General features: G+C 49.2%; 1 protein-coding gene across 10 annotated transcripts in view; it reads left to right on the top strand.

Annotated features, from left to right (window-relative positions):
* Positions 1–25,193, top strand: part of DMPK (DM1 protein kinase) — a 65,919-nt gene that overhangs the window by 6,149 nt on the left and 34,577 nt on the right. For all 10 annotated transcript variants that reach the window (XM_083455026.1, XM_083455024.1, XM_083455021.1 and 7 more), the window contains exon 2: positions 24,057–24,148. In XM_083455026.1, the coding sequence (XP_083311152.1) occupies positions 24,057–24,148 (92 nt within the window). The remainder of the gene's footprint in view (positions 1–24,056; positions 24,149–25,193) is intronic.

Consider the following 25,193-nt stretch of genomic DNA (forward strand, 5'->3'; position numbering starts at 1 on the left):
AGACAGAATCGGGATTCAAAATGACCTTAGAATCATAGAATCATAGAGTTGGAAGAGACCACAAGGGCCATCGAGTCCAACCCCCTGCCAAGCAGGAAACACCATCAGAGCACTCCTGACATATGGGTGTCAAGCCTCTGCTTAAAGACCTCCAAAGAAGGAGACTCCACCACACTCCTTGGCAGCAAATTCCACTGTCGAACAGCTCTTACTGTCAGGAAGTTCTTCCTAATGTTTAGGTGGAATCTTCTTTCTTGTAGTTTGGATCCATTGCTCCGTGTCTGCTTCTCTGGAGCAGCAGAAAACAACCTTTCTCCCTCCTCTCTGTGACATCCTTTTATATATTTGAACATGGCTATCATATCACCCCTTAACCTCCTCTTCTCCAGGCTAAACATGCCCAGCTCCCTTAGCCGTTCCTCATAAGACAAGGGACACTTGGCTTACTAGCAGTTAATGTGAAAAGGATTTAGGGGTCTTGGTGGACCACAAGCTTAATATGAGTCAACAGTGTGATGCAGCAGCAAAAAAAGCAAATGCTATTCTAGGCTGTCGCATCAACAGAAGTCTAGTGTCTAGAGATCAAGGGAAGTTATAAAGGTAAAGGACTCCTGACAGTTAAGTCTAGTCGCGGACAACTCTGGGGTTGCGGCGCTCATCTCACTTTATTGGCCAAGGGAGCCGGCGTACAGCTTCCAGGTCATGTGGCCAGAACGACTAAGCCATTTCTGGCGAACCAGAGCAGCGCACGGAAATGCCGTTTACCTTCCTGCTGGAGCGGTACCTATTTATCTACTTGCGCTTGCTTTCAAACTGCTAGGTTGGCAGGAGCAGGGACCAAGCAACGGGAGCTCACCCCATCATGGGGATTCGAACCGCCGGCCTTCCGATCGGCAAGTCCTAGGCTCTGTGGTTTAGACCACAGCACCACCCACATCCCACAAGGGAAGTAATAGTGCCACTCTATTCTGCCATGGCCAGACCACACCTGGAATACTGTGTCCGATTCTGGGCACCAGAATCTCTCTCTCTTTCTCTCTCTCTCTGAGGGACCTTTGGGTATACCGTATTTTTCGCCCTATAGGACGCACTTTTTCCCCTCCAAAAATGAAGGGGAAATCTGGGTGCGTCCTATGGGGCGAATGCAGGCTTTCGCTGAAGCGTGGAGAGCGAGAGGGGTCGGTGCGCACCGACCCCTCTCGCTCTCCACGCTTCAGGAAGACATCCGCAGCCTAGGCAGCCCTGCGGGAGGTCCCCCCACGCTGCGGATAGCAGCCTGCTGCCCGGCGCAAGGGGCGCCCTGAAGCAGAGCGCCCCTCACGCCGGGCAGACATCCGCAGCGTGGGGAGCCCTCCAGGAGTTCCCCGCAGCACTCCCCACGCTGCGGATTGCAGCCTGCTGCCTGGCGCGAGGGGCGCCCTGAAGCAGAGCGCCCCTCGCGCCGGGCAGACATTGGCCAGCCCCACAAGCTCGGGGGACAGCAGGGAGGCGCAGCGCCGCTACCCCGCTGTTCCTCGACCTGGTTCGGTTTCCCCGACCTGCTTTTGGGGGGGAAATAAAGGGAAAAATTTTTTCCTTTATTTCCCCCCCAAAAAAACTAGGTGCGTCCTATGGGACGGAGCGTCCTATGGGACGAAAAATACGGTATATTGTAGAACTGTAGAATCCATCACCCTTTGCTGCCAGGGGATCAGCTGCGGTTGTCGATTGGCAAAAAGCACTCTGCACGTGCTCTGGAGCACCCTCTCTGGCAGCATTTCTGCAAAAACCCCGTGGTTGAGGCCCGGCACGGAAACGGTTTCTGAGTGCAAGCCCCACCTTTGGGCTTCGGCAGGCTTTCGTCCTGGAAAAGTTTCCATGCACAGGAATTCCACAAACACACACACACACATACAAAAACCCTCTGTTCTCCCGTGCTAGTATGCAAGAGAGTCTCGGAGGGCCCTGCTTGGAATCTGAGAATTGCTGCAAGCCCAGATTCCCAACCCATCATCTCCTGCCCGAAATAGGAAGCCACCGAAAAGGGAGCAAAGCAGCTGGTTCCGGACAGAATCTGACCAATGCCCCTGGGCAGCTTGGAAGGAAGCCCCTCTCTCTTTCTCACCCCCCCCCGCCCTCCTAAATGGAGGGTTGGGGTTTGTTTTGGAGGGGGGGGGTGTCTTTTTTTAAGCACCCAAAAATATCAAGCCATCGGATCTGTTGTGTGTTCAGCTTTCCACTGTAGGAGACAGAGCGAGGCCTTTATAGGTCTCAGCTAACAGATTCACACACACTGCATCCACCTATCCAATACTCTGGGGGCTGCTCAGCTGTTTGTGTGAAACCACTCTTGCAGTTTCCAGTTGGAACTCCCTGCCTCTTGATTTCAGGTCGGGCTCTTTCGCCTTTCTCTTTTTGGGCACCTGGAAAAACCACTTTCCTTTGGACCAGATGTTTAAAAAGTCAATGCAAGTTTCCATCTGTTTATAGTCCATTGTTATTTTGGCTTTTCGAACATCTCACGATATTGCTGCTAGTTCTTCCAATTGATAATTTTATCGTTTTTGTAAACCTGCCTTGAGGTTTTTTGGTTTTATTTTGGTTTTACAGCCAAGCAGTGTAGTATAATAATAATAATAATAATAATAATAATAATAATAATAATAATAATAATAATAATTTATTTATACCTCGCCCATCTGGCTGAGTTTCCTCAGCCGCTCTGGGCGGCTCCCAATCAAGTGTTAAAAACAGTACAGCGTTAAATATTAAAAACTTCCCTGAACAGGGCTGCCTTCAGATGTCTTTTAGAGAGAAGATAGCTGCTTATTTCCTTCACATCTGAAGGGAGGGCGTTCCACAGGGCGGGCGCCACCACCGAGAAGGCCCTCTGTCTGGTTCCCTGTAACCTCACTTCTCGCAATGAGGGAACCGCCAGAAGGCCCTCAGCGGTATACATTTTATGGAAGAAAATACAAATAAACAAAGCAGTCTGGGCCTGAGATAAGAATCCCTGTCTAGAAACTTGGAGAGCAGCTGCCAGTCAGTGCAGGCAATGCTGAGCCAAATGGACCAATGGTCTGATTTCTCCCATTCCCCCCATGACCCATTGCCAACCTGGTGCCCTCCAGGTTCTCAAAGCTGGCCATGGCTCAGTTCCAGGGTGTGATTCCTGGCATCTATAGCCATACAGGATCTCGGGTAACAGGCAACATAAAAGACCTGTACATGGCACTGTGTGTAAAGCTGCCGGCCAGAGTCTGTAATCCTGGGCTACATGGCTAATAGACTCATAGAACTGTAGTGTTGGAAGAGACCACAAGGGTCATTTGGCCAAACACACAGCAGTGCAGGAATCACAGGTAATTGTTGTCTAGTCATGTCCAACTCTTCGTGACCCCCTGGACCAGAGCACACCAGGCACTCCTGTCTTCCACTGCCTCCCGCAGTTTGGTCAAACTCATGGTGGCTTCGAGAACACTGTCCAACCATCTCGTCCTCTGCCATCCCCTTCTCCTTGTGCCCTCCATCTTTCCCAGCATCAGGGTCTTTTCCAGGGAGTCTTCTCTCCTCATGAGGTGGCCAAAGTCTTGGAGCCTCAGCTTCAGGATCTGACCTTCCGGTGAGCACTCAGGGCTGATTTCCCTAAGAATGGATAGGTTTGATCTTCTTGCAGTCCATGGGACTCTCAAGAGTCTCCTCCAGCACCTAATTCAAAAGCATCAATTCCGAGGACTGCAAACTGATCAGTACAATGAAGCTGATTGGCCTTTTAAACTGCCTAGAAAGACCTGGTTCTTTGGGTCATTAATTTCAACATCAACAGAAGTATAGTGTCCAGATCAAGGGAAGTAATAGTGCCACTGTATTCTGCCTTGGTCAGAGCGCACTTGGAATACTATGTCCAGTTCTGGACGCCACAATCTAAGAAGGATAATGACAAGCTGGAAGGTGTGCAGAGAAGGGCGACCAAGATGATCAAGGGCCTGGAAACCAAACCTAGAATCATAGAATTGGAAGAGACCACAAGGGCCATCGAGTCCAACCCCCTGCCAAGCAGGAAACACCATCAGAGCACTCCTGACATATGGTTGTCAAGCTTCTGCTTAAAGACCTCCAAAGAAGGACAGTGGAGGAACTTGGGTCCTTTTAGCCTGGGAAAGAGGAGACCAGGAGGAAATATGACAGCCGTCTTCAAATATCTTGAGGGCTGTCACATGGGAAATGGAACAAGTTTGCTTGTGTGTGGTGTAGAGCCAGTGTGGTGTAGTGGTTAAGAGCTGTAGACTCGTAATCTGGTGAACCGGGTTCGCGTCTCCGCTCCTCCACATGCAGTTGCTGGGTGACCCTGGGCCAGTCACACTTCTTTGAAGTCTCTCAGCCCCACTCGCCTCACAGAGTGTTTGTTGTGGGGGAGGAAGGGAAAAGGAGAATGTTAGCCGCTTTGAGACTCCTTAAAGGGAGTGAAAGGCGGGATATCAAATCCAAACTCCTCTTCCTCTTCTTCCTCTTCTTTTTTCTCCTGTCTGGGAGGGTAGGACTCGAATCAAAGGCTTCAGGCTACAAGAAAGGAGATTCTGACTAAACATCAGGCATAACTTTCTGACAGCAAGAGCCGTTCGACAGGGAAATGGACTCCCTTAGGAGGTTGTGGACTCCCCTTCCTTGGTGGTTACATATATATGTGTGTGTGTGTAATTAGTTTTTTAACATACCATTTTCAACAATTATTAAACATACTTTTATATCTTATACAATTTTTTTTTTTACTTCCATCAATCATATCTGAAAATTTTCCACTCTTATCACTTAATTGACATTTCTTACTTTCATTATAGGCACGCGGGTGGCACTGTGGGTTAAACCACAGAGCCTAGGACTTTCCAATCAAAAGGTCGGCGGTTTGAATCCCCGCGACGGGGTGAGCTCCCGTTGCTCGGTCCCTGCTCCTGTCAACCTAGCAGTTCAAAAGCACGTCAAAGTGCAAGTAGATAAATAGGTACCGCTCCAGCGGGAAGGTAAATGACGTTTCTGTGCGCTGCTCTGATTTCGCCAGAAGCGGCTCATTCATGCTGGCCACATGACCCGGAAGCTGTACGCCGGCTCCTTCGGTCAATAAAGCGAGATGAGCGCCGCAACCCCAGAGTCGGTCACAACTGGACCTAATGGTCAGGGGTCCCTTTACCTTTACCTTTTTACTTTCACTATTACGTTTAAATATCATAACTAATATCTCTCTTCTTTGCAATATTTCATATATTTCTCCTTACAAAACTTCTAGCGTAATTTGTTCATTACAGTTGCTCTTCAAGTAATTTGTATATTTCTTCCAATCTTCTGTAAATACCTGGTCCCGCAGGTTTCGAATCCTTCCTGTCGTTTTATCCAATTCTGTGTAGTCCATTCATTTTGTCTGCCATTCTTCTTTCGTTGGTATTCCTTGGTGGTTTCTAAGCAGAGGTTGGACGGCCACCTGTCATGGATGCTTTAGCTGAGATTCCCGCACACATTGCAGGGGGTTGGACTAGATGACCCTCAGGGTCCCTTCCACGAATCTATGATTTTTTGAAGTAAATTAATCCTGGGCCATTTGTTCTCAAAGGGGGCTGTCTCACCCACCCCAAACATCACTGGGCAAGGTTGGCTTGGCAGGAGGAGATGTCAGTTGGGCCCTTGGCCTGGTGCCACGAGGCAGTTGGCCATGCCTGGAATTTGACAGTGCTTCTCCTCACATCACAGAGCATGGAAAGGAAAAAGTGACCGGGGTGGCGGTCGATGACAGGGACGTAAAACATCCTAACAAATTTTAGAAGCTGACCTGGAGAGGGAAAAGAGATACAGAATGCAACACATCTGCAAGAGCAGGAGAGATCTGTCGTTTTCAGGACAGTGGTACCTCAGGTTAAGTACTTAATTCGTTCTGGAGGTCCGTACTTAACCTGAATTTGTTCTTAACCTGAAGCACCACTTTAGCTAATGGGGCCTCCTGCTGCCGCCGTGCCGCCAAAGCACAATTTCTGTTCTCATCCTGAAGTAAAGTTCTTAACCTGAAGCACTATTTCTGGGTTAGCAGAGTCTGTAAAATGAAGCATATGTAACCTGAAGCGTATGTAACCGGAGGTACCACTGTACATTGAAATACTTTATTGTCACTTGTACAGCTTGTATACAGTGAGATTACACGAGCAGCCCCCTCTCAGCTCTCTTAGTCTTAATTCCCCTCGTTTACCGACACACACCCACCAAACCCGAAAGTCTGTTGCCCTGTTGTTATCTTTTCATTCAGCAGCCTAACAGCCCACAGATAGAAGCCGTTCTTTGCCCTGTCGGTGCGACTAATCATGCTTCTATATCTTCTGGCTGAGGGCGGGAGATCAAGAAAGTGCCAGCCAGGGTGTGAATCATCCCTGAGAATTTTCCTCACTCTCCTGAGGCAACGTTCTTCCACTATTTCATCCCGCGGATTCACGGGACAGCCCATAATATCTTGTGCTGTATTCACCACCCTCTGTAGGCACTTCCTATCAGTTGATGTCAAACCAGCGTACCACACCGTGATGCAGTATGAAAAGACAATTTCTATTGTTGACTGGTAGAAGGAGATCATCAAATGTTGATTGACATCGTTCTTTCACAATACTCTGAGGAGATGGAGGCTCTGTTGGATCATCACCTCGCATGAACATCCTTCCTTCCTTCCTTCCTTCCTCCCTTCCTTCCTTCCTCAATGTTCTTTATTCTTCAGACTCAAATCCAAAGTTTCATTAGCAGTGGTCTTTAGTCTTCATACTCAAATCTTGAGTCTTGAAGAAGAGAAGAAGAAGAGTTTGGATTTGATATCCCGCTTTATCACTAACCAAAGGAGTCTCAAAGCGGCTAACATTCTCCTTTCCCTTCCTCCCCCACGACAAACGCTCTGTGAGGTGAGTGGGGCTGAGAGACTTCAGAGAAGTGTGACTGGCCCAAGGGCACCCAGCAGCTGCATGTGGAGGAGCGGGGAAGCAAACCCGGTTCCCCAGATTACGAGACTACCGCTCTTAACCACTACACCACACTGGCTCTCTTGATTTCTGCCATGGATATATTCAGGCTGGGAACATCTTTTCTCAGGGGAAGGAGAACCCAGATCAAATCCTATTATGATTCTTTGAGGACTTGATGAGATGAACACTTGGGTCTTGATGGCTTCATCCCACGTCTCCGGTCATCCCTACCTTGGGACACCATCGCTGTTTATTGCAGGTCCAGGCAGCCTGACTGGCCTTCAGGAGGCAGAGAAGGAGAAATCCACAAACCAAGGGGACCCGCTTTGTTCCCTTATCTTCCTTTTACGCACATCAGGGATGCTCAGTTTGGAAGAACTGTTCTGCGTTGGATCAAAAGCGTTTGCTGTTTTAATTGCAGGGCGAAATGGAATGGCTGGCGAAGCTGCCATCTTGAGCAATGTTGTCACCAGCCCCAACCCCTCAAAGTACTTTATTGAGGGGGCACAAGATCTAACCAGCTTTCAGCAACCCAAATGCCAGTTGCTAGGCTCAGGTTGTTGTTGTTTAAATGAACCTAAGAACATCATGCGAAAGGCTGGGCCGGATGAATCCCAAGCCGGAATTAAGATTGCCGGAAGAAATATCAAGAACCTCAGATATGCAGATGACACAACCTTGATGGCAGAAAGTGAGGAGGAATTAAAGAACCTTTTAATGAGGGTGAAAGAGGAGAGTGCAAAATATGGTCTGAAGCTCAACATCAAAAAACCCCGAAGATCATGGCCACTGGTCCCATCACCTCCTGGCAAATAGAAGGGGAGGAAATGGAGGCAGTGAGAGATTTTACTTTCTTGGGCTCCATGATCACTGCAGATGGTGACAGCAGTCACGAAATTAAAAGACGCCTGCTTCTTGGGAGGAAAGCAATGACAAACCTAGACAGCATCTTAAAAAGCAGAGACATCACCTTGCTAGCAAAGGTCTGTATAGTTAAAGCTATGGTTTTCCCAGTAGTGATGTATGGAAGTTAGAGCTGGACCATAAAGAAGGCTGACCGCCAAAGAATTGATGCTTTTGAATTATGGTGCTGGAGGAGACTCTTGAGAGTCCCATGGACTGCAAGAAGATCAAACCTCTCCATTCTGAAGGAAATCAGCCCTGAGTGCTCACTGGAAGGACAGATCCTGAAGCGGAGGCTCCAATACTTTGGCCACCTCATGAGAAGAGAAGACTCCCTGGAAAAGACCCTGATGCTGGGAAAGATGGAGGGCACAAGGAGAAGGGGACGGCAGAGGATGAGATGGTTGGACAGTGTTCTCGAAGCTACCAGCATGAGTCTCACCAAACTGCGGGAGGCAGTGGAAGACAGGAGTGCCTGGCATGCTCTAGTCCATGGGGTCACGAAGAGTCGGACACGACTAAATGACAAGAAGAACATAATGCTGCACAACACCCCGATCCCTGAGCAGATTCCAGGAGTTCCAGGAATTTACCCGGGGTTCGAGGCACAGAGGAAGCAGTGGTGTCTTTATGATATTTGGTTTCTTTACACATATATACAACCTGAGCTCATGTATGATGGAGGGGTTCATAGCATTAACACCCAGAAGGATATTGTTTCTCCCATAGCCGCAGCCTTGAATTCAAACAGGAACCAAATGCCTCTCTCTCTCTCTCTCTCTCCATCTCCAACTCCATCTCCATCTTGCTGTTCTTTCCTTTGGCTCACATCACCAAACTCTTTGCCTTTTTTTCTAACTACCAGCCGTTTGCATCTCGCACAGATCCACTTCCTTTGTTCCCTTTAATGGCTCATCGCCCAGGCGATCGCCTCACCAGGAAGCTAGCCTGGCTTCTATTTTAACACATGCTGGATCCAGGGGTTAGAAGGGTCTCAGCATACAGCCCACCTGCCCCTAACCCCTAATAATAAGAAGAGTCCCACTGGATCAGGCCAAGGGCCCATCTACCCCATGATCCTGCCCTCTCCGCGGCCAACCTGATGCCTCTGGGAACTTGATGCCACAGCACTCTCTCCAACGAATATCCTCCACAAATTCATCTACTCCCCTTTGAAACCATTCAAGCAGGTGGCCATAATTACAACTTGCGGGAGCAAATTCCATCCTTTTATCTATTCTACTGGCATGTGAGGGATGCGGGGGGCGCTGTGGGTTAAACCACAGAGCCTAGGACTTGCTGATCAGAAGGTCGGCGGTTCGAATCCCCGTGATGGGGTGAGCTCCTGTTGCTTGGACCCTGCTCCTGCCAACCTAGCAGTTCGAAAGCACCCCTGGGTGCAAGTAAATAAATAGGTACCGCTCTGGCGGGAAGGTAAACGGCGTTTATGTGCGCTGGTCTGGTTCGCCAGAAGCGGCTTAGTCATGCTGGCCACATGACCCGGAAGCTGTACGCCGGCTCCCTCGGCCAGTAAAGCGAGATGAGCGCCACAACCCCACAGTCGGTCACGACTGGACCTAATGGTCAGGGGTCCCTTTACCTTACTGGCATGTGGCTACTAGTCACCTGGGCTTTTGCATCCCTGAGATGAGAAGATGATTTGTAAACTAGAACTTCCTTTATTGAGGTGTTTCATACTGTGAGCGGGTCACAGGTTGTTTTAAAATATCGTTCCTGAATTTGTTTTCAAGCTGACAGCACCAAAGAGAACCTTACAGTAAAACGAATCAAGCCGTTAATAATAGATTTAAAGCTGACACCGTTCATTGTAAAGAATGAATGGAAACAGTCGTCTAAAAAGCCCTTTACATTCATAATGCTATTTTGTTCATTCTGTCTACTTTCTAACATTATCTCAGGGCTCACTTCTGTTGGGTCCAGGATTTGTTCTGCTTGCCAGGCATGGGTCTGAGAGGTTTTTCTTCCATCCTGCCTCTCCCCCCAGGAAAACCTGCTCTTTACTGCTGAATCAGAACAAACGTCAATCCCTGATTGACATGTCTTCCATCATCAGTGGGTTTTCCCATGGAAAGTGGCAGGATGAAAGAAAAAACCTCTACGACCGAGTCCTAGGACAAATGGAAATGTAGATGATCCCTAAGTCGTGTTGTTTTTTGTTTTTGTTTTAAAGAAGAAGATACAACTAAAAAACTTCAAAACTATTTTGAGATTGCAAGAGGTAGTAATTCTCTGGACAACGCTGTATAGGGACCCTAGCGTTCCCAGAAAGTGTTCCTACAATAACTTGGTGCTTTTGCTCTGAAATAAGACGTTATTTTCGGCATTACAGTGGTGCCTCGGTTTACAAACTTAATCCATTCCGGAAGTCTGTTCTTAAACCGAAACTGTTCTTAAACCAAGGCATGCTTTCGCTAATGAGGCCTCCCACCACTGGTAAAGTTCGCAAACGTCCGGTTTGCGGAGTTCGTAAACCAAATAGTTTGTAAACAGGGCTGTACTTAAACCGAGGTACCACTATATAGCAAAAAAAAAACACCTTTTATTTTTCACTTGTTGGATTTCCCCCTGAGAGGGGCAAGCCCAGATGAAATTGAGCTGGGATGTAGAAACCGGCATTTTTACACCAGAGCTGCAAAACAAAACTGTGCTGGGCCCGGGGGTAACCCGAGTAGCGTGGCCCAGGTCCAGTCCCGAATCCAGGGGTGAGGAGTCAGTCTGTCAGGTCCAAGGCAGGACACGAGGCAGAAAACCAGGCAAGGTCAGGCAGGATCACAGCCAGGTTCTGGCATACAGCAATGTTGCTCCTGCAACCTGGGGCAGAGTCCCACAGCCTTTTTCCTTTGTCGGGATAATGGCCGGTCCTGATCCCCTGGTGACTCACCTCCCTGTCTCACCCGAAGGCGAGCACTCCTCCTGCAAGTACTCAGGTCTCTCCATCTCTCAGACCTTAGTCTCTGCAGCTCGGGAGACGTCGGTGGGTTACTAGACCCAGAGGCCACCTCAGCCTCCCCAACCCAACCCGTAGCGGAGCAGCTGTAAGTGATGGCCCAGCTGAAGGCAACGAGGTAATCCCCACATCTGGAGCCAGGGCAGGCTCTGGCCCCTGACTCGGCCCAGCTGGTGCTTGTTGCAGGGGAACCTGTGCAGACTGGGGCTCTTCAGGATCAGGCCCCAGACTTGGTTCAGATGCCGCCTGAGGCAAAGGATCCGGTGCGGACTGAGACTCCTCTGGTTCCGAGTCTGAGCCTGAGTCCCAGGCCATCACACAAAACAAAACAAAAAACCGTGCATGCTTGAGAAGTCCCCCCCTCTTGCAATAAGCGCCTGCCTGGGCGATGCACTCTAACAGGTGAAGGCAGGTAAGACTGGGGTGAAGGGAGAGCTCCCTCCTTTTCTGGGGAACTCTTGAGATATCCTGGTCCAGGAAAGAGGAGGAGGGAGAAAGGTTGTTTTCTGCGGCTCCAGAGAAGCGGACACGGAGCAATGGATCCAAACTAGAAGAAAGAAGATTCCACCTAAACATTAGGAAGAACTTCCCGACAGTAAGAGCTGTTCGACAGTGGAATTTGCTGCCAAGGAGTGTGGTGGAGTCTCCTTCTTTGGAGGTCTTTAAGCAGAGGCTTGACAACCATATGTCAGGAGTGCTCTGATGGTGTTTCCTGCTTGGCAGGGGGTTGGACTCAATGGCCCTTGTGGTCTCTTCCAACTCTATGATTCTATGAAAGGCCCCTTCCAGCATTTGGGGCATTGAGGGCAGAAGTGAAGGCAGAGTCCGTGACGGAAGCGACCAAGTTGGATTCACAAAAGGGGATTTCTCAGCATAGCTGTCAACTTACAGATTTGAAAATGAGGGACCAGCAGCCTCGAAAATAAGGGATCAGCAGCCAAAATAAGGGATTTTGCTTAGCTTATACAGAAATCCGCCACTGATGGAGCCATGCTGCTTTTGCTGCGACTGACTGTGTTTTGCAGGGGGTTGGACTAGATGATCCTAAGGGTCCACAACTCCCACCAAAGAAGAGTGGCAGACAAAACTGATGAACGATGCCCAGATGGCAAAGCTTACAGGCAGAATTAGAAACCAGGAAGAGGACCTCTTTAATAAAGATTGGGGAAAGTTTATAATTTAGTTGAAAAGCTATTGTAAAGAGTTACATACATTGGTAGGATTGACAGAACACTTGTAGTAAAAATTTGAACTATGGATGGACAAATGATCTGTAAAAGTAGAGTTATGAGAGGGATGCAGAGGGGGAAATCACTACATTAAGATGCTGCACCAGTTGGAGGGGATGCTAAGCAGCACGTCAGGGCTGCCTTCGTCCTGGTGCAAGGAGTTCCATCGGCCCTTCCCCGCCTGAGAGAGAGGGAGAGAGACACTCACCCACGCCGCCCGCCAACCCGGCATGAGGTGGTTGTGGCGCTGCTGCGGCTGCTGAAGCGCTGCCCTTCTGCGTCCCTCCCCATCCCCTCCTCTTCCTCCTCCCTCAGGCCGCCTCCTCAGCCGCTACTGCCACCTCCGGCTTCCCCTGGCAGCGCGGCGGAAGTCTCGCAAGAGAGGGGCTGCCTGCTCACCCGCCGCCCCCCCGTCTCCTCACAATGCACCCCTGAGGGGGAAAAGGGAGAGACTGAGACGCGGCAGCTCGTGCGCGCGCTCTAGAGGCGGAGGACCCCGAGCCGCTGCTTCCCTCCCGAGCCGGGCGAGCATGAAATCCGGGAAATTTAAGGGACAGCAGCAAGACACGGCACTGGGATAAGGGAGTTTCCCGCCAAATAAGGGACGGTTGACAGCTATGGTTTCTCAGACACCCCAGACTGTAGGGTTTGCAAAGGACGCTGAGCAACAGCTGAGAGGGGGCTGCTGGCTCTTTCTTGGCAGACCCCCGGACAGGGCCAGGTGTCCCAGCCATCACTCTGCTCTGCCAACTTCTGGTGCCAGAAAGTCAAAAACAGGTTGCTGAAAGACAGCAGAAGCGCGTTGGAAGTGGGGTAAGACCGGGACTTTTGTGGTGCCAGTTCCTGGGGTCCGTCTCTCTCGGCTCCTGAAAGGCAGATCGGATAAACAGGTGGTGCTTGTTCACCAGCATATAAATCTGCGCCCTTTTTTTAAAAGCTTGCCCGCAAACAAATGCAGCCAGCCAGCCTCGCCATCTTGCCGCTGCAGTTTGCAGGCTTGAAAAGAAGTCAGACTTGGCAAACGGGCTGCAGCAACTCAGCTGACAGGTTGTCCTCAGGAGACACGGCTGGCTCTGGTGGATTTTTCCATGAGGCTTTAAGGGAAAAAAACCCCCCAAAAAACAACATTGTTGCTTTCTTGCGCTGGGTGCAGGAGGGAACGGGGAAAATGTACTAATATTAAGCCTTGGCCTCGCTGGCTTGCCTTGTGTGGCGTGTTCTCTTGAAGAAGAAAGCCTGCCCTGTTCTCCATCAGCAGCGTCTGAAAGCAGACGGGATTGTGAGGAAGCACAGAAAGATGGAGAAAGATACCCCGCCCCACACACACACTGCAGGCTCTTATTTTCATAGTAGAATCATATAATGATAGAGATGGGAGGGACCCCCAAGGGCCATCTAGCCTGACCCCCAAAATCAGAGGCGTAGGAAGGGGGCAGACTGTCCTGGGTGTCATCACTAAAGGGGTGACATTCGGCACGCCACCCACTCACAACTCCCTGAGCCATTGATGTGGGGGGGTGACAAAAAATTTTCTGCAATGGGTGCCATGTGACCTTGCTATGCCTCTGCCTGCAATGCAGGAATTTCAGCTGAAGCCCCCCTGACAGATGGCCACCCAACCTCTGCTTAAAAGCCTGCAAGGAAGGAGAGTCCACAGCCTCCAGTGGCGGACTGTTCCACCGTCTAGCGGCTCTTACTGCCTGAAAATTCCGCCTGATTTTTATTCGGAATCTCCTTTCTTGAATCTCTTGGTCTGATTCTCCCCTCTGGAGCATCTCGCACCACTTCCATGTGGCAGCAATTGGAAGATGGCTCTGAGCCTCCTCTTCTCCAGGCTAAACATGCCCAGCTCCTTCAACCATTCCTCATCAGGCTTTGTTTCCACAGCCTTGATCATCTTGGTTGTTGTCCTCTGCACAGCTTCCAGCTTGTTAATAATAATAATAATAATAATAGTAATAATTTATTATTTGTACCCCGCCCATCTGGCTGGGTTTCCCCAGCCACTCTGGGCGGCGTCCAACAAAGATTAAAAATACATCAAAATGTCACACATTAAAAACTTCCCTAAACAGGGCTGCTTTCAGATGTTTTCTAAATGTCAGGTAGTTGTTTATCTCTTTGACATCTGGTGGGAGGGCGTTCCACAGGGCGGGTGCCACCACCAAGAAGGCCCTCTACCTGGTTCCCTGTAACTTGGCTTCTCGCAGTGAGGGAACCGCCAGAAGGCCCTCAGAGCTGGACCTCAGTGTCCGGGCTGGACGATGGGGGTGGAGACGCTCCTTCAGGTATACTGGGCCTTTGAGGCCGTTTAGGGCTTTAAAGGTCAGCACCAACACTTTGAATTGTGCTCGGAAACGTACTGGGAGCCAATGTAGGTTTTTCAAGACCTGTGTTATGTGGTCTCGGTGGCCACTCCCAGTCACCAGTCTAGCTGCCGCATTCTGGATTAGTTGCAGTTTCCGGGTCACCTTCAAAGGTAGCCCCACGTAGAGCGCATTGCAGTAGTCCAAGCGGGAGATAACTAGAGCATGCACCACTCTGAGGTGCCCAGAACTGGACACCGGACTTCCAACCAACCCCTCCCTCCCGCTTTTTATTTGAACCTTCTCATATCTGACTTGTTTTGTTGTTGTAGAGGTCGGATGATCGGCAGCTGTCAGCTACTTCTTGTCCGAGCAAAGCATTTTGCAAGAGAGCCTCTGTTTAAGATGCCAGTTAAAGCCTCTTCAAGTTCCCTTTGTATTGTGCGTTCGCAGTTATTTGTACTATCGGGGCAGTCATACTGTGATTCCTCTTTCAGTGTTGTGTACACCCTGCAGAAATTTTGGGGTGCCCCCACTACTTCATTTCCAACCAGTGTGTAATTTCCTACTGAAATATTTCTCATTCCACAAATGTTTTGGGAGGGGAGCAGTGTGGGGCTTGACCCACTTTTGTTGGGCGATTAGTAAGTTGTAGACCTCTTATCCTTTGTGAATTCCCCTGCTCTGTGGTGTTTTTTTTAAGCCTTCTAAGCCATTGCCTTTGAATACATCTTGTGGCAGGGAGTTCCAGAAGGTAACTTTGCATTGTGCAAAGTAGTCCTTTCTTTTTTCTGGCTTGAATCTATTGCCCGCCTAATATGATGCGAGAGGGAGAAAAACTATGCTCTCTACTTTCTACACACCAGATATCATCTTATAAGCAGCTTCTTCTTCTTCTTCTTCTTCTTCTTCCTCTTCCTCTTCTTCAGTTCTTTCTTTTTTTGATATTCTATTTATTTATACTTTCCAAGTTTATACATTTCACTAATTTTATACATTTCACTAACTGTACATTCAATTTGACATTTCCAAACTTGACTTCCACCCCTCCTCTTTCTGTGGTTCCTTAAATTTGTTTTTAATATCTTCTGCATATCCACATTAACTTAATTTGCTCATTGATTTCATCTTCTTTAAGTACTGTATATACTCTTCTGAAACTGCAGGTTGTTACAAAAATCCTGCCAATGTTTTTACCTGTTTATAATTTATCTGTAAATATTCAATAAACCATTTCCATTCAATATATATATATATATACAGTGGTACCTCGGGTTACATACACTTCAGGTTATATACGCTTCAGGTTACAGACTCCACTAACGCAGAAATATTACCTCGGGTTAAGAACTTTGCTTCAGGATGAGAACAGAAATCGTGCTCCGGTGGCGCAGTGGCAGCAGGAGGCCCCATTAGCTAAAGTGGCGCTTCAGGTTAAGAACGGTTTCAGGTTAAGTACGGACCTCTGGAACAAATTAAGTACTTAACCTGAGGTATCACTGTATATGTATACATACACACACACACAAATTCATCTTATAAGCTTCTATCATGTCCCACCCCACCTTTCACACTGAAACATCGTGGGCACACAAACCTCTTTCCTGGTTCAATATCTTGCAAGTCTAGCAGGTGCCAGAGAGCAAATTAACCTCTCCACCCCACGCCACCTGCAACCTGGCTCCAGTCCTGCTCCTTGAACAATGCCTCGAAGGCAAATAAATATATTTACCCAAGCAAATATATTTCACTCCCTCTCGAAAAGCCGCTGGAACAGGGCCAGTCTCGGGACGGAGAGGGCCGGGGCGTCAAAAGGCAGCCACTCTCCCCCAGACGCAACCAAGGTCAAGGCCCCCTGTGCCTTTCGAGAGTCCTTCCCGTGCAATATTTCGGCAGGTCCAGAGGGAAGAGAGGAGGAACAGCTGCTCAGGGTGTGAGGCTGACCTTCTTCTCTGCCTCGCGGACTGCAAAATCTCCTCTGCTGCTGAATGGCTAAAGATACACAAATCCCTTTGAGCTGGAAGCTGGAAGCAGCCCACCAGGCAGACAGCAGAACAGAGCAACCACCGCAAGCCAGGAGGCTCAGTGCGCCTCGGATGGGTCGCCATGTGCAGCTGGGGGAGGTCCATGCGCCACAATTTCTGCAGGTTCAAGAGATGCTGATGGGTTGAGCGAGCTCCGGGGGGGCTTTAAAAGCGCTGCTATTACAGACGCTTCAGGTTACAGACTCCGCTAACCAGTGGCGTAGCGTGGGGGGTGCAGGGGGGGCTGGCCGCACCGGGCACAACATCTGGGGGTTAGGGTTAGGGTGTGCAAATCCACAGGTTAGGGGGCGCAAATCCACGGGTTAGGGGGCGCAAATTACTTGCCTTGCCCCGGGTGCTGACAACCCACGCTACGCCACTGCCGCTAACCCAGAAATAGTACCTCCCGTTAAGAACTTTGCTTCAGGATGAGAACATAAATCGTGCAGCAGCGGGAGGCCCCATTAGCTAAAGTTGGTGCTTCAGTTTAAGAACAGTTTCAGGTTAAGAACGGACCTCCAGAATGAATTAAATTCTTAACCCGAGGCACCACTGTACATCTTTCCGGAGGGCATGCAAGACAGAGCTGTTCCGCCTGGCCTTTGGTTTGGACTCAGCCCCCCCCCCTTATGGTTTTGTTTTATGGGCTACTTTTAAAATGAGGCTGCATTTTAAATTGCATCTTAATCTGTATTTTAAATTGTTTTTTCCTTTTTTTTCCTTTTTCGTATTACGTTTTTACTGTAATTTTACTGGTGTTGGCCGCCCTGAGCCCAGCTCTGGCCAGGGAGCAGGGTATAAATAAATAAATTATTATTATTATTATTATTATTATTATTATTATTTCATACCCTCAAACCTTCCTCCGATGAAAATAGGGACGTCCGATTCCATAATGATATTTTTAGTTTTTATAACCCACACATCTTACTGGGTTGCCCCAGCCACTCTGGGCAGCTTCCAACATATATCAAAACATAACAAAACTTTAAAAGAAAAAGCCCTTTCCCTATACAGGATTGCCTTCAACCAGCTCGGAAGTCAAATAACTCCATACCCTCCAACGTTTCTCCAATGAAAATGGGGACGTCCTAAGGAAAAGCGGGATCAAATCAGAAACTGGGACAGCTTATCTAAATGAGGGAAGTCCCTGGAAAATAGGGACACTTGGAGGGTCGGATGTATATTTTGGGAAGTGGTTTCCATGACCTCTGGGCGTTTGGACGCCTCTAAAGACGGCGTAACCAAATGATATGGTTCCCGAGATCAAGCAGTGGCGTAGCGTGGGGGGGTGCAGGGGGGGCCGGCCGCACCGGGCACAACATCTGGGGGGGGGGGGCGCGCTCACACTCGCAGCTCTCTGCCCCTACCTGGCTCACTCACTCTCTCTCACTGCAGTGCTGGTTGTGCGAATCCGATCCGAGCCGCCGGGTCGCCGCCCACTGTGGAGGGGGGGGGTGCCAGGCGTGCGGTGCGGAGAGAGAGCGAGGGACTATCTGGGGGGGGGGGGACAGTGCAGCGGGGGGGGGGGGCGCAAATTACTTGCCTTGCCCTGGGTTAGGGGGCGCAAATTACTTGCCTTGCCCCGGGTGCTGACAACCCACGCTACGCCACTGAGATCAAGGAACAGGTTTCTGTCGGGTTTGGGGTACGGTGGGGTGCAATTTTGAATCGACAGCAGACGGAGCCTTCTAAAAATGCACTGAGCAATGCTGGGTACAAGGTTGCTCGTGCGCGTATGAGAGAGAAATGTCTCCATCAATAGCTAAAAGGTAAAGGGACCCCTGACCATTAGGTCCAGTCAGGGACGACTCTGGGGTTGCGGCGCTCATCTTGCTTTACTGGCCAAGGGAACCGGTGTACAGCTTCCGGGTCATGTGGCCAGCATGACTGAGCCGCTTCTGGCGAACCAGAGCAGCGCACGGAAACGCCGTTTACCTTCCCGCCGGAGTGGTACCTATTTATCTACTTTGACGTGCTTTCGAACTGCTAGGTGGGCAGGAGCAGGGACCAAACAATGGGAGCTCACCCCGTCGCGGGGATTCGAACCGCCAGCCTTCTGATTGGCAAGCCCTAGGCTCTGTGGTTTAACCCACAGCGCCACCCGCATCCCTATCCATCAATAGCTATGAGTCACGAAAACTCATAGTGGAACCTTCAGCTTCAGAGACAGCCTATCTTTGAATCCTGGATTCTGGGGAGCGAGGGACACATGCAGGTGGTTCTTGCCTTCCTGCTCTACTTCTGCGCCTTCCCCAGAGGTATTTTATGGAGAGAAGGATCCTAGATTAGATAGGGCTCTCTGTTCTGATCCAATAAGGCTCCTTTTGCCCCGATTCCTGCCCTTCTGGCTGCCTTGACAGAGGGGTAGGGTTGCCAATGTCACACACACACACTCTCCTGTTCTGCCCTGGCAGTAGTAGGAGGTGCGCAGAAAATCTGCTGGTGATTATGCCTTCCCTATCATTCCCAGCTGAAAACAAACAGCCACAGATTGTCTGCATGTTGGGTCATTGTCAAAGCCGATGGAGCATTAATTCATTTTTTTTTAATGTGGCAAACACAGGGATCAAAGATGCCCTTTGTGCTTGCATGAGAGTGGCGGAAAATCTTCCCTGCGAGAGGGGGCCTCTCCACACTGGGTTGTTTTTTTTTAATTTTGGGTGTAATTCTGAAGCATGTTTTTAATGCAGTTACTGCTGCAATCGTGGTAGACATTATGGATTGTTGTTGTTATTTACAGTGGTACCTCGGGTTATATACGCTTTAGGTTACATACGCTTCAGGTTACAGACTCTGCTAACCCAGAAATAGTGCTTCAGGTTAAGCACTTTGCTGCAGGATGAGAACAGAAATTGTGCTCTGGCGGCGCGTCAGCAGCGGGAGGCCCCATTATCTAAAGTGGTGCTTCAGGTTAAGAACAGTTTCAGGTTAAGTACAAATCTCCGGAACGAATTAAGTACTTAACTTGAGGTACCACTGTATTGCATTTATATGCCGCCCTATACCCCGTGGTCTCAGCATATGTTGTTCTGCCGTTCTACCCCAGTGCTGCCACACATTTAGCCACACATTTAGCCTAAGGTAAAGGACCCCTGGATGGTTAAGTCCAGCCAAAGGCGACTATGGGGTTGCGGCGCTCATCTCGCATTCAGGCCGAGGGAACCGATGTTTGTCCACAGACAGCTTTCCGGGGCATGTGGTCAACATGACTAAACCACTTCTGGCCCAATGGGACACATGACGGAAAGCAGAGTGCACGGAAACTCAGTTTACCTTCCCGCCAGAGTGGTACCTATTTATCTACTTGCACTGGTGTGCTTTCGAACTGCTAGGTTGGCAGGAGCTGGGACAGAGCAATGGGAGCTCACCCCGTTGCAGGGATTCGAACCGCTGACCTTCTGACCGGCAAGCCCAAGAGGCTCGGTGGTTAAGACCACAGCGCCACCCGCGTCTCTCCGGAGGACTGCTATACCTCTTCCAGAGCAATGATTCCCAAGGCCCCCTGGGAAGAGGAATGGTTTGTTAAACCGCTCTTGGAATAGGGGTGTCTCTCAGCACCCTTAACACATTACAGCTCCCAGTATATTTGGGGGGGAATCCATCGCTGTTTAAAATGGCATCGCAGCACCCTAAGAAAGATGAAAAAGCGCCATTTTGGCTGGATCCTTTACCTTTAGGGACGCGGCTGGTGCTGTGGGTTAAACCACAGAGCCTAGGGCTTGCCGAGCAGAAGGTCGGCGGTTCGAATCCCCGCGACGGGGTGAGCTCCCGTTGCTCGGTCCCTGCTCCTGCCAACCTAGCAGTTCGAAAGCACACCAGTGCAAGTAGATAAATAGGTACCGCTCCGGCGGGAAGGTAAACGGCGTTTCCGTGCGCTGCTCTGGTTCGCCAGAAGCGGCTTAGTCATGCTGGCCACATGACCCGGAAACTGGACGCCGGCTCCCTCGGCCAATAAAGCGAGATGAGCGCCGCAACCCCAGAGTCGGCCACGACTGGACCTAATGGTCAGGGGTCCCTTTACCTTTAGGAAGGCTCTTTTCAGGGCGTGTGGCGATCGGGAGAACCAAGCATGCCCTGCTTTCCCTCCTGCCTCTTCCCCCAAGTCTTTTGCAATCTCCTCCCCAAACAAACCCCATTCCATACTCCTGGGTCACATCCTTGAGCTATTTATAAGCTGCCTCTCTCTCCCTCCCCGCCTTGAGACTTCCAGCTGTCGCTCTGCCAAGGCGGCGGCGATTGCATCTCTCCCCGAGCATCTCTTTGCTCCATCTTTCCGTCGCCATGTGAGGAAATCGCTTTCGAGATCCTCAGGGGCTATCTGTTTCCCCAAACACCAAATCTCTGAGACGTCGTTGCCGCCGCCGGTTGAGTCACCCGGTTGACGCCAAGTGCTGAGGTCACCTGACCCCCCTCGCCGGGTCACATGACCTCCCCACCACACCAGTTGGCCGCACAGTTTATTTTAAGGCATGCGCTCAGGCCTCTGGTGGTGCTCAGGGCCTTCTCTGAGAAACCTCTGAGTCATGCTACCCTTGCCCAGAGTTGGCATTGCTGTATAAGGGAAGCTCTTGCCCGCTATTAATATGACTGAGGCCAACGCCTAGGCGGTCCGGAGGCCATAGCAGGTGGGCTCGAAAATGCCACATTATTTCCCTGCTTCTTGCTCATCCGAAGGACCATCTGCCAGAGGGTAGCTAAGGCACGGAAATAAACCTGAGCGCATCTGCCTGCGTTATGTGGGGTTGATGAGCCTCTGCCAACCTGGTGCCCTCCATGTTTTATTTTATTTTGGGATGGCAGTGCCCACAGAACCAGACTTTCCTAAAGGAATGGAAGAAGTTTTCGACCGGAAAGCAGTTGTAATCCATTGGCATCGCTCGTAGGGTTAAAATAAGTTTTGTAAGGAGTACTTTATAAATTATCGTGAGGAGAATTAAGAATAGATGTATTGGAAATGTGAGTTTATAGCCGTAACTGTAGAAACAAAACACATAATTAGAAAGGCTTTAGAAAACCGTCAGGCGAGGTTGAAGGAAGTCTGAGGCGGTGATAGCCCCAAAATTCGAAATGATGCTTAAAAGGGTGTTATGTTGGAAAATGTGTGTAAAAACTAATAAAAATTATTTATTAGACAGTGCCCATCCGACCTCAGCCAGGGCGCTAGGTTTATTTTATTTTTGTTTATTGTTTTTATATCTCACCTTTTTCTCCAAGGAGCTCAAGGTGGTGGGTGGGGCGTGTTTCTGCCCCTCATTTTCTCCCCACAACAACCCTGTGAGGTAGGTTAGGTGAAGAAATGCGGCGGCTTGCCCAAGGTCTCGCCCAGTGAGCTTCACGACCAATTGGGGGAATTCGAACTCTGGTCTCCCAGGTCGTAGTGTGACACTCCAGCCACTACACCCCATGGGCTCTCTTTTCCCCCAATTATTTTTTTATTTGCATTTTCAAATAACTGTTGATCTAAATTCTCTGGCTTTTCAGCAGCTGTGCCACACAGAGCCGGCCCTATCGTTAGGCAAAGTGAGGCAGGGGAGAGGCATAAGGAAGGAGAGGGGTGGCAAAGTGTGGATGTGAGATGCGTGACACCTGGCTTGAGAGCAGTACATGTGAAAAGGATCTAGGAGTCTTGGTTGACCACAAACTTGACATGAGCCAACAGTGTGACGCGGCAGCTAAAAAAGCCAATGCAATTCTGGGCTGCATCAATAGGAGTATAGCATCTAGATCAAGGGAAGTAATAGTGCCACTGTATTCTGCTCTGGTCAGACCTCACCTGGAGTACTGTGTCCAGTTCTGGGCACCACAGTTCAAGAAGGACACTGACAAACTGGAACGTGTCCAGAGGAGGGCAACCAAAATGGTCAAAGGCCTGGAAACGATGCCTTATGAGGAACGGCTAAGGGAGCTGGGCATGTTTAGCCTGGAGAAGAGGAGGTTAAGGGGTGATATGATAGCCATGTTCAAATATATAAAAGGATGTCACCTAGAGGAGGGAGAAAGGTTGTTTTCTGCTGCTCCAGAGAAGCGGACACGGAGCAATGGATCCAAACTACAAGAAAGAAGATTCCACCTAAACATTCGGAAGAACTTCCTGACAGGAAGAGCTGTTCGACAGTGGAATTTGCTGCCAGGGAGTGTGGTGGAGTCTCCTTCTTTGGAGGTCTTTAAGCAGAGGCTTGACAACCGTATGTCAGGAGTGCTCTGATGGTGTTTCCTGCTTGGCAGGGGGTTGGACTCGATGGCCCTTGTGGTCTCTTCCAACTCTATGATTCTATGAGCCATTATTATTATTATTATTATTATTATTATTATTATTATTTAGATTTATATGCTGCCCTTCATCAGAAGATCTCAGGGTGGTTCACAAGATAAAAACACAAGATAAAAGCACACATAAATAGTTAAAATAGAAACGATGAAACAATAACCCCCCCCCCAAAAAAACCCGATTTTAAAGGCTGTGGAATATTAAGCAGCCAAAGGTCTTGGTCTTGTTGAAGAAGAGCGTTTTTGCCTGGCGCCTAAAGAAATGTAATGAAGATTTGAAATTTTGAAATGTAGATTTGAAATTTACAGACTGTTCTCTTTTGAAAGAAAACTCTATGAAAATGATGTACAGATGGTATATTACCCCAGTACAGATAGCTAAAATGTATAAAACCGGGTCAAACCAATGTTGGAAATGTAAAGAAAAAGAAGGGACTTTTTATCATATGTGGTGGGAATGCAGAGAAAAAATTAGGAAATGATATACAATGAATTGAAAAAAATGTTTAAAATGACATTTGTAAAAAAGCCAGAAGCAGTTTTGTTAGGGATTGTAGGACAAGACCAGCCAAGAAAAACAAAGAATCTATTTATGTATGCTATGACAGCTACAAGAGTCTTGATAGCACAAGGATGGAAGAATGAGGAAATCCCAACGAAAGAACAGCGGCAAGAAAAAATGATGAGCTACGCAGAGCTGGCTAAATTGACATACAAACTGTGTGATAAGGACAACTGTGACTTTAAGGAAGAATGGGAACTTTTTTCAAATTATCTAAAAAAACAACAAAATGAACTGGACTCCTTGGCAGGTTTTGAATAAACACCCACAAATTTATTGGTTGATAACATGATAGATAAGGCAAGGATAGGTATAATTTTATAACGTGCAGAGAATAATATGTGCAGAGAAATCAGAGAGAGGAACTGAAGGAAGTCCCTTTTTTGGGGGGGGGGAGGGATGGAAGGGGGGGAAAGGGGGAAAATAATGTGTGTGATTATATGGTCTGATAATTTGTTATGTTGAATTTGCTTAATAAAAATATTTTTTTAAAAAAAGAAATGTAATGAAGGCACCAGGCGAGACTCTCTGGGGAGAGCATTCCACAGACAGGGAGCCACCACAGAAAAGGCCCTGTTCTTGTTTTGCCACCCTCTGGACCTCACACAGAGGAGGCACACAGAGAAGGGCCTCAGATCATAGAATTGTAGACTTGGCATGTATCCCAAGGTCATCTAGTCCAACCCACTGCAATGCAGGTTTCTTGGCTAAAGCAGGGTGGCCATCCAGCTTCTCCTTTAAAACCCTCCAGCTGCCCTGCTGCTCTTCCGGGCATCTCTTCTTTCCCCTCCCTGCCCCCCCCGAAAAATAATTTGCTTTTCTTTGCCACCAGCGGAGCCAGTCACCTCCAGGCTGAAAGCGCTGCGGCTGCAACGGGACGATTTCGAGATCCTCAAAGTGATTGGACGGGGAGCCTTCAGCGAGGTGAGAAGGGCTGGGGGGTTTTTTTTTGGGGGGGTGCTCTCTCTGCTACCAGGTGCCCTCGGTACCAGGTGGCCAGCGAGGCAAACTTTTCAGTAGTCCAGGCGAAAACAACGCTGAAATATTGGGCCCTTCCTGGTGACCCTAGGGCAGCCTCGGCCAACCTGGTGCCCTGCACATGTAATAATAATAATAATAATAATAATAATAATAATAATAATAATAATTTATTATTTATACCCCGCCCATCTGGCTGAGTTTCCCCAGCCACTCTGGGCGGCTCCCAATCAAGTGTTAAAAACAGTACAGCATTAAATATTAAAAACTTCCCTAAACAGGGCTGCCTTCAGATGTCTTTTAAAGATAGGATAGCTGCTTATTTCCTTCACATCTGAAGGGAGGGCGTTCCACAGGGTGGGCGCCACTACCGATAAGGCCCTCTGTCTGGTTCCCTGTAACCTCACTTCTCACAATGAGGGAACCGCCAGAAGGCCGTCAGCGCTGGACCTCAGTGTCTGGGCTGAACAATGGGGGTGGAGACGCTCCTTCAGGTATACAGGACCGAGGCTGTTTAGGGCTTTAAAGGTCAGCACCAACACTTTGAATTGTGCTCGGAAACGTACTGGGAGCCAATGCAGATCTCTCAGGACCGGTGTTATGTGGTCTCGGTGGCCACTCCTAGTCACCAGTCTAGCTGCCGCATTCTGGATTGATTGCAGTTTCCGGGTTATCTTCAAAGGTAGCCCCACGTAGAGCGCATTGCAGTAGTCCAAGCGGGAGATAACTAGAGCATGCACCACTCTGGCGAGACCGTCTGTGGGCAGGGAGGGTCCCATCAGCCAGCCTGGCTAAGGCTGGCTTGGGGCCAAGTTCCGGAAGAGACTGCTCCTCACGGTGCTACAATTCCTAGAGCGGTTTAACAATCCATCCCTCTTCATGGGTTGCCCTGGGAACTGTAGCTCTGCAAAGAGGCCCCTTGACGGCGCTCTGCACCCTCAGCAAACTAAAGCTCCCATAATTCTTTGGGGGAAGCCATGACTGTTTTTGA

This window comes from Podarcis tiliguerta, assembly GCF_965153285.1.
Source record: "Podarcis tiliguerta genome assembly, chromosome: 8".
In the NCBI taxonomy this organism is placed as follows: Eukaryota; Metazoa; Chordata; class Lepidosauria; order Squamata; family Lacertidae; genus Podarcis; species Podarcis tiliguerta.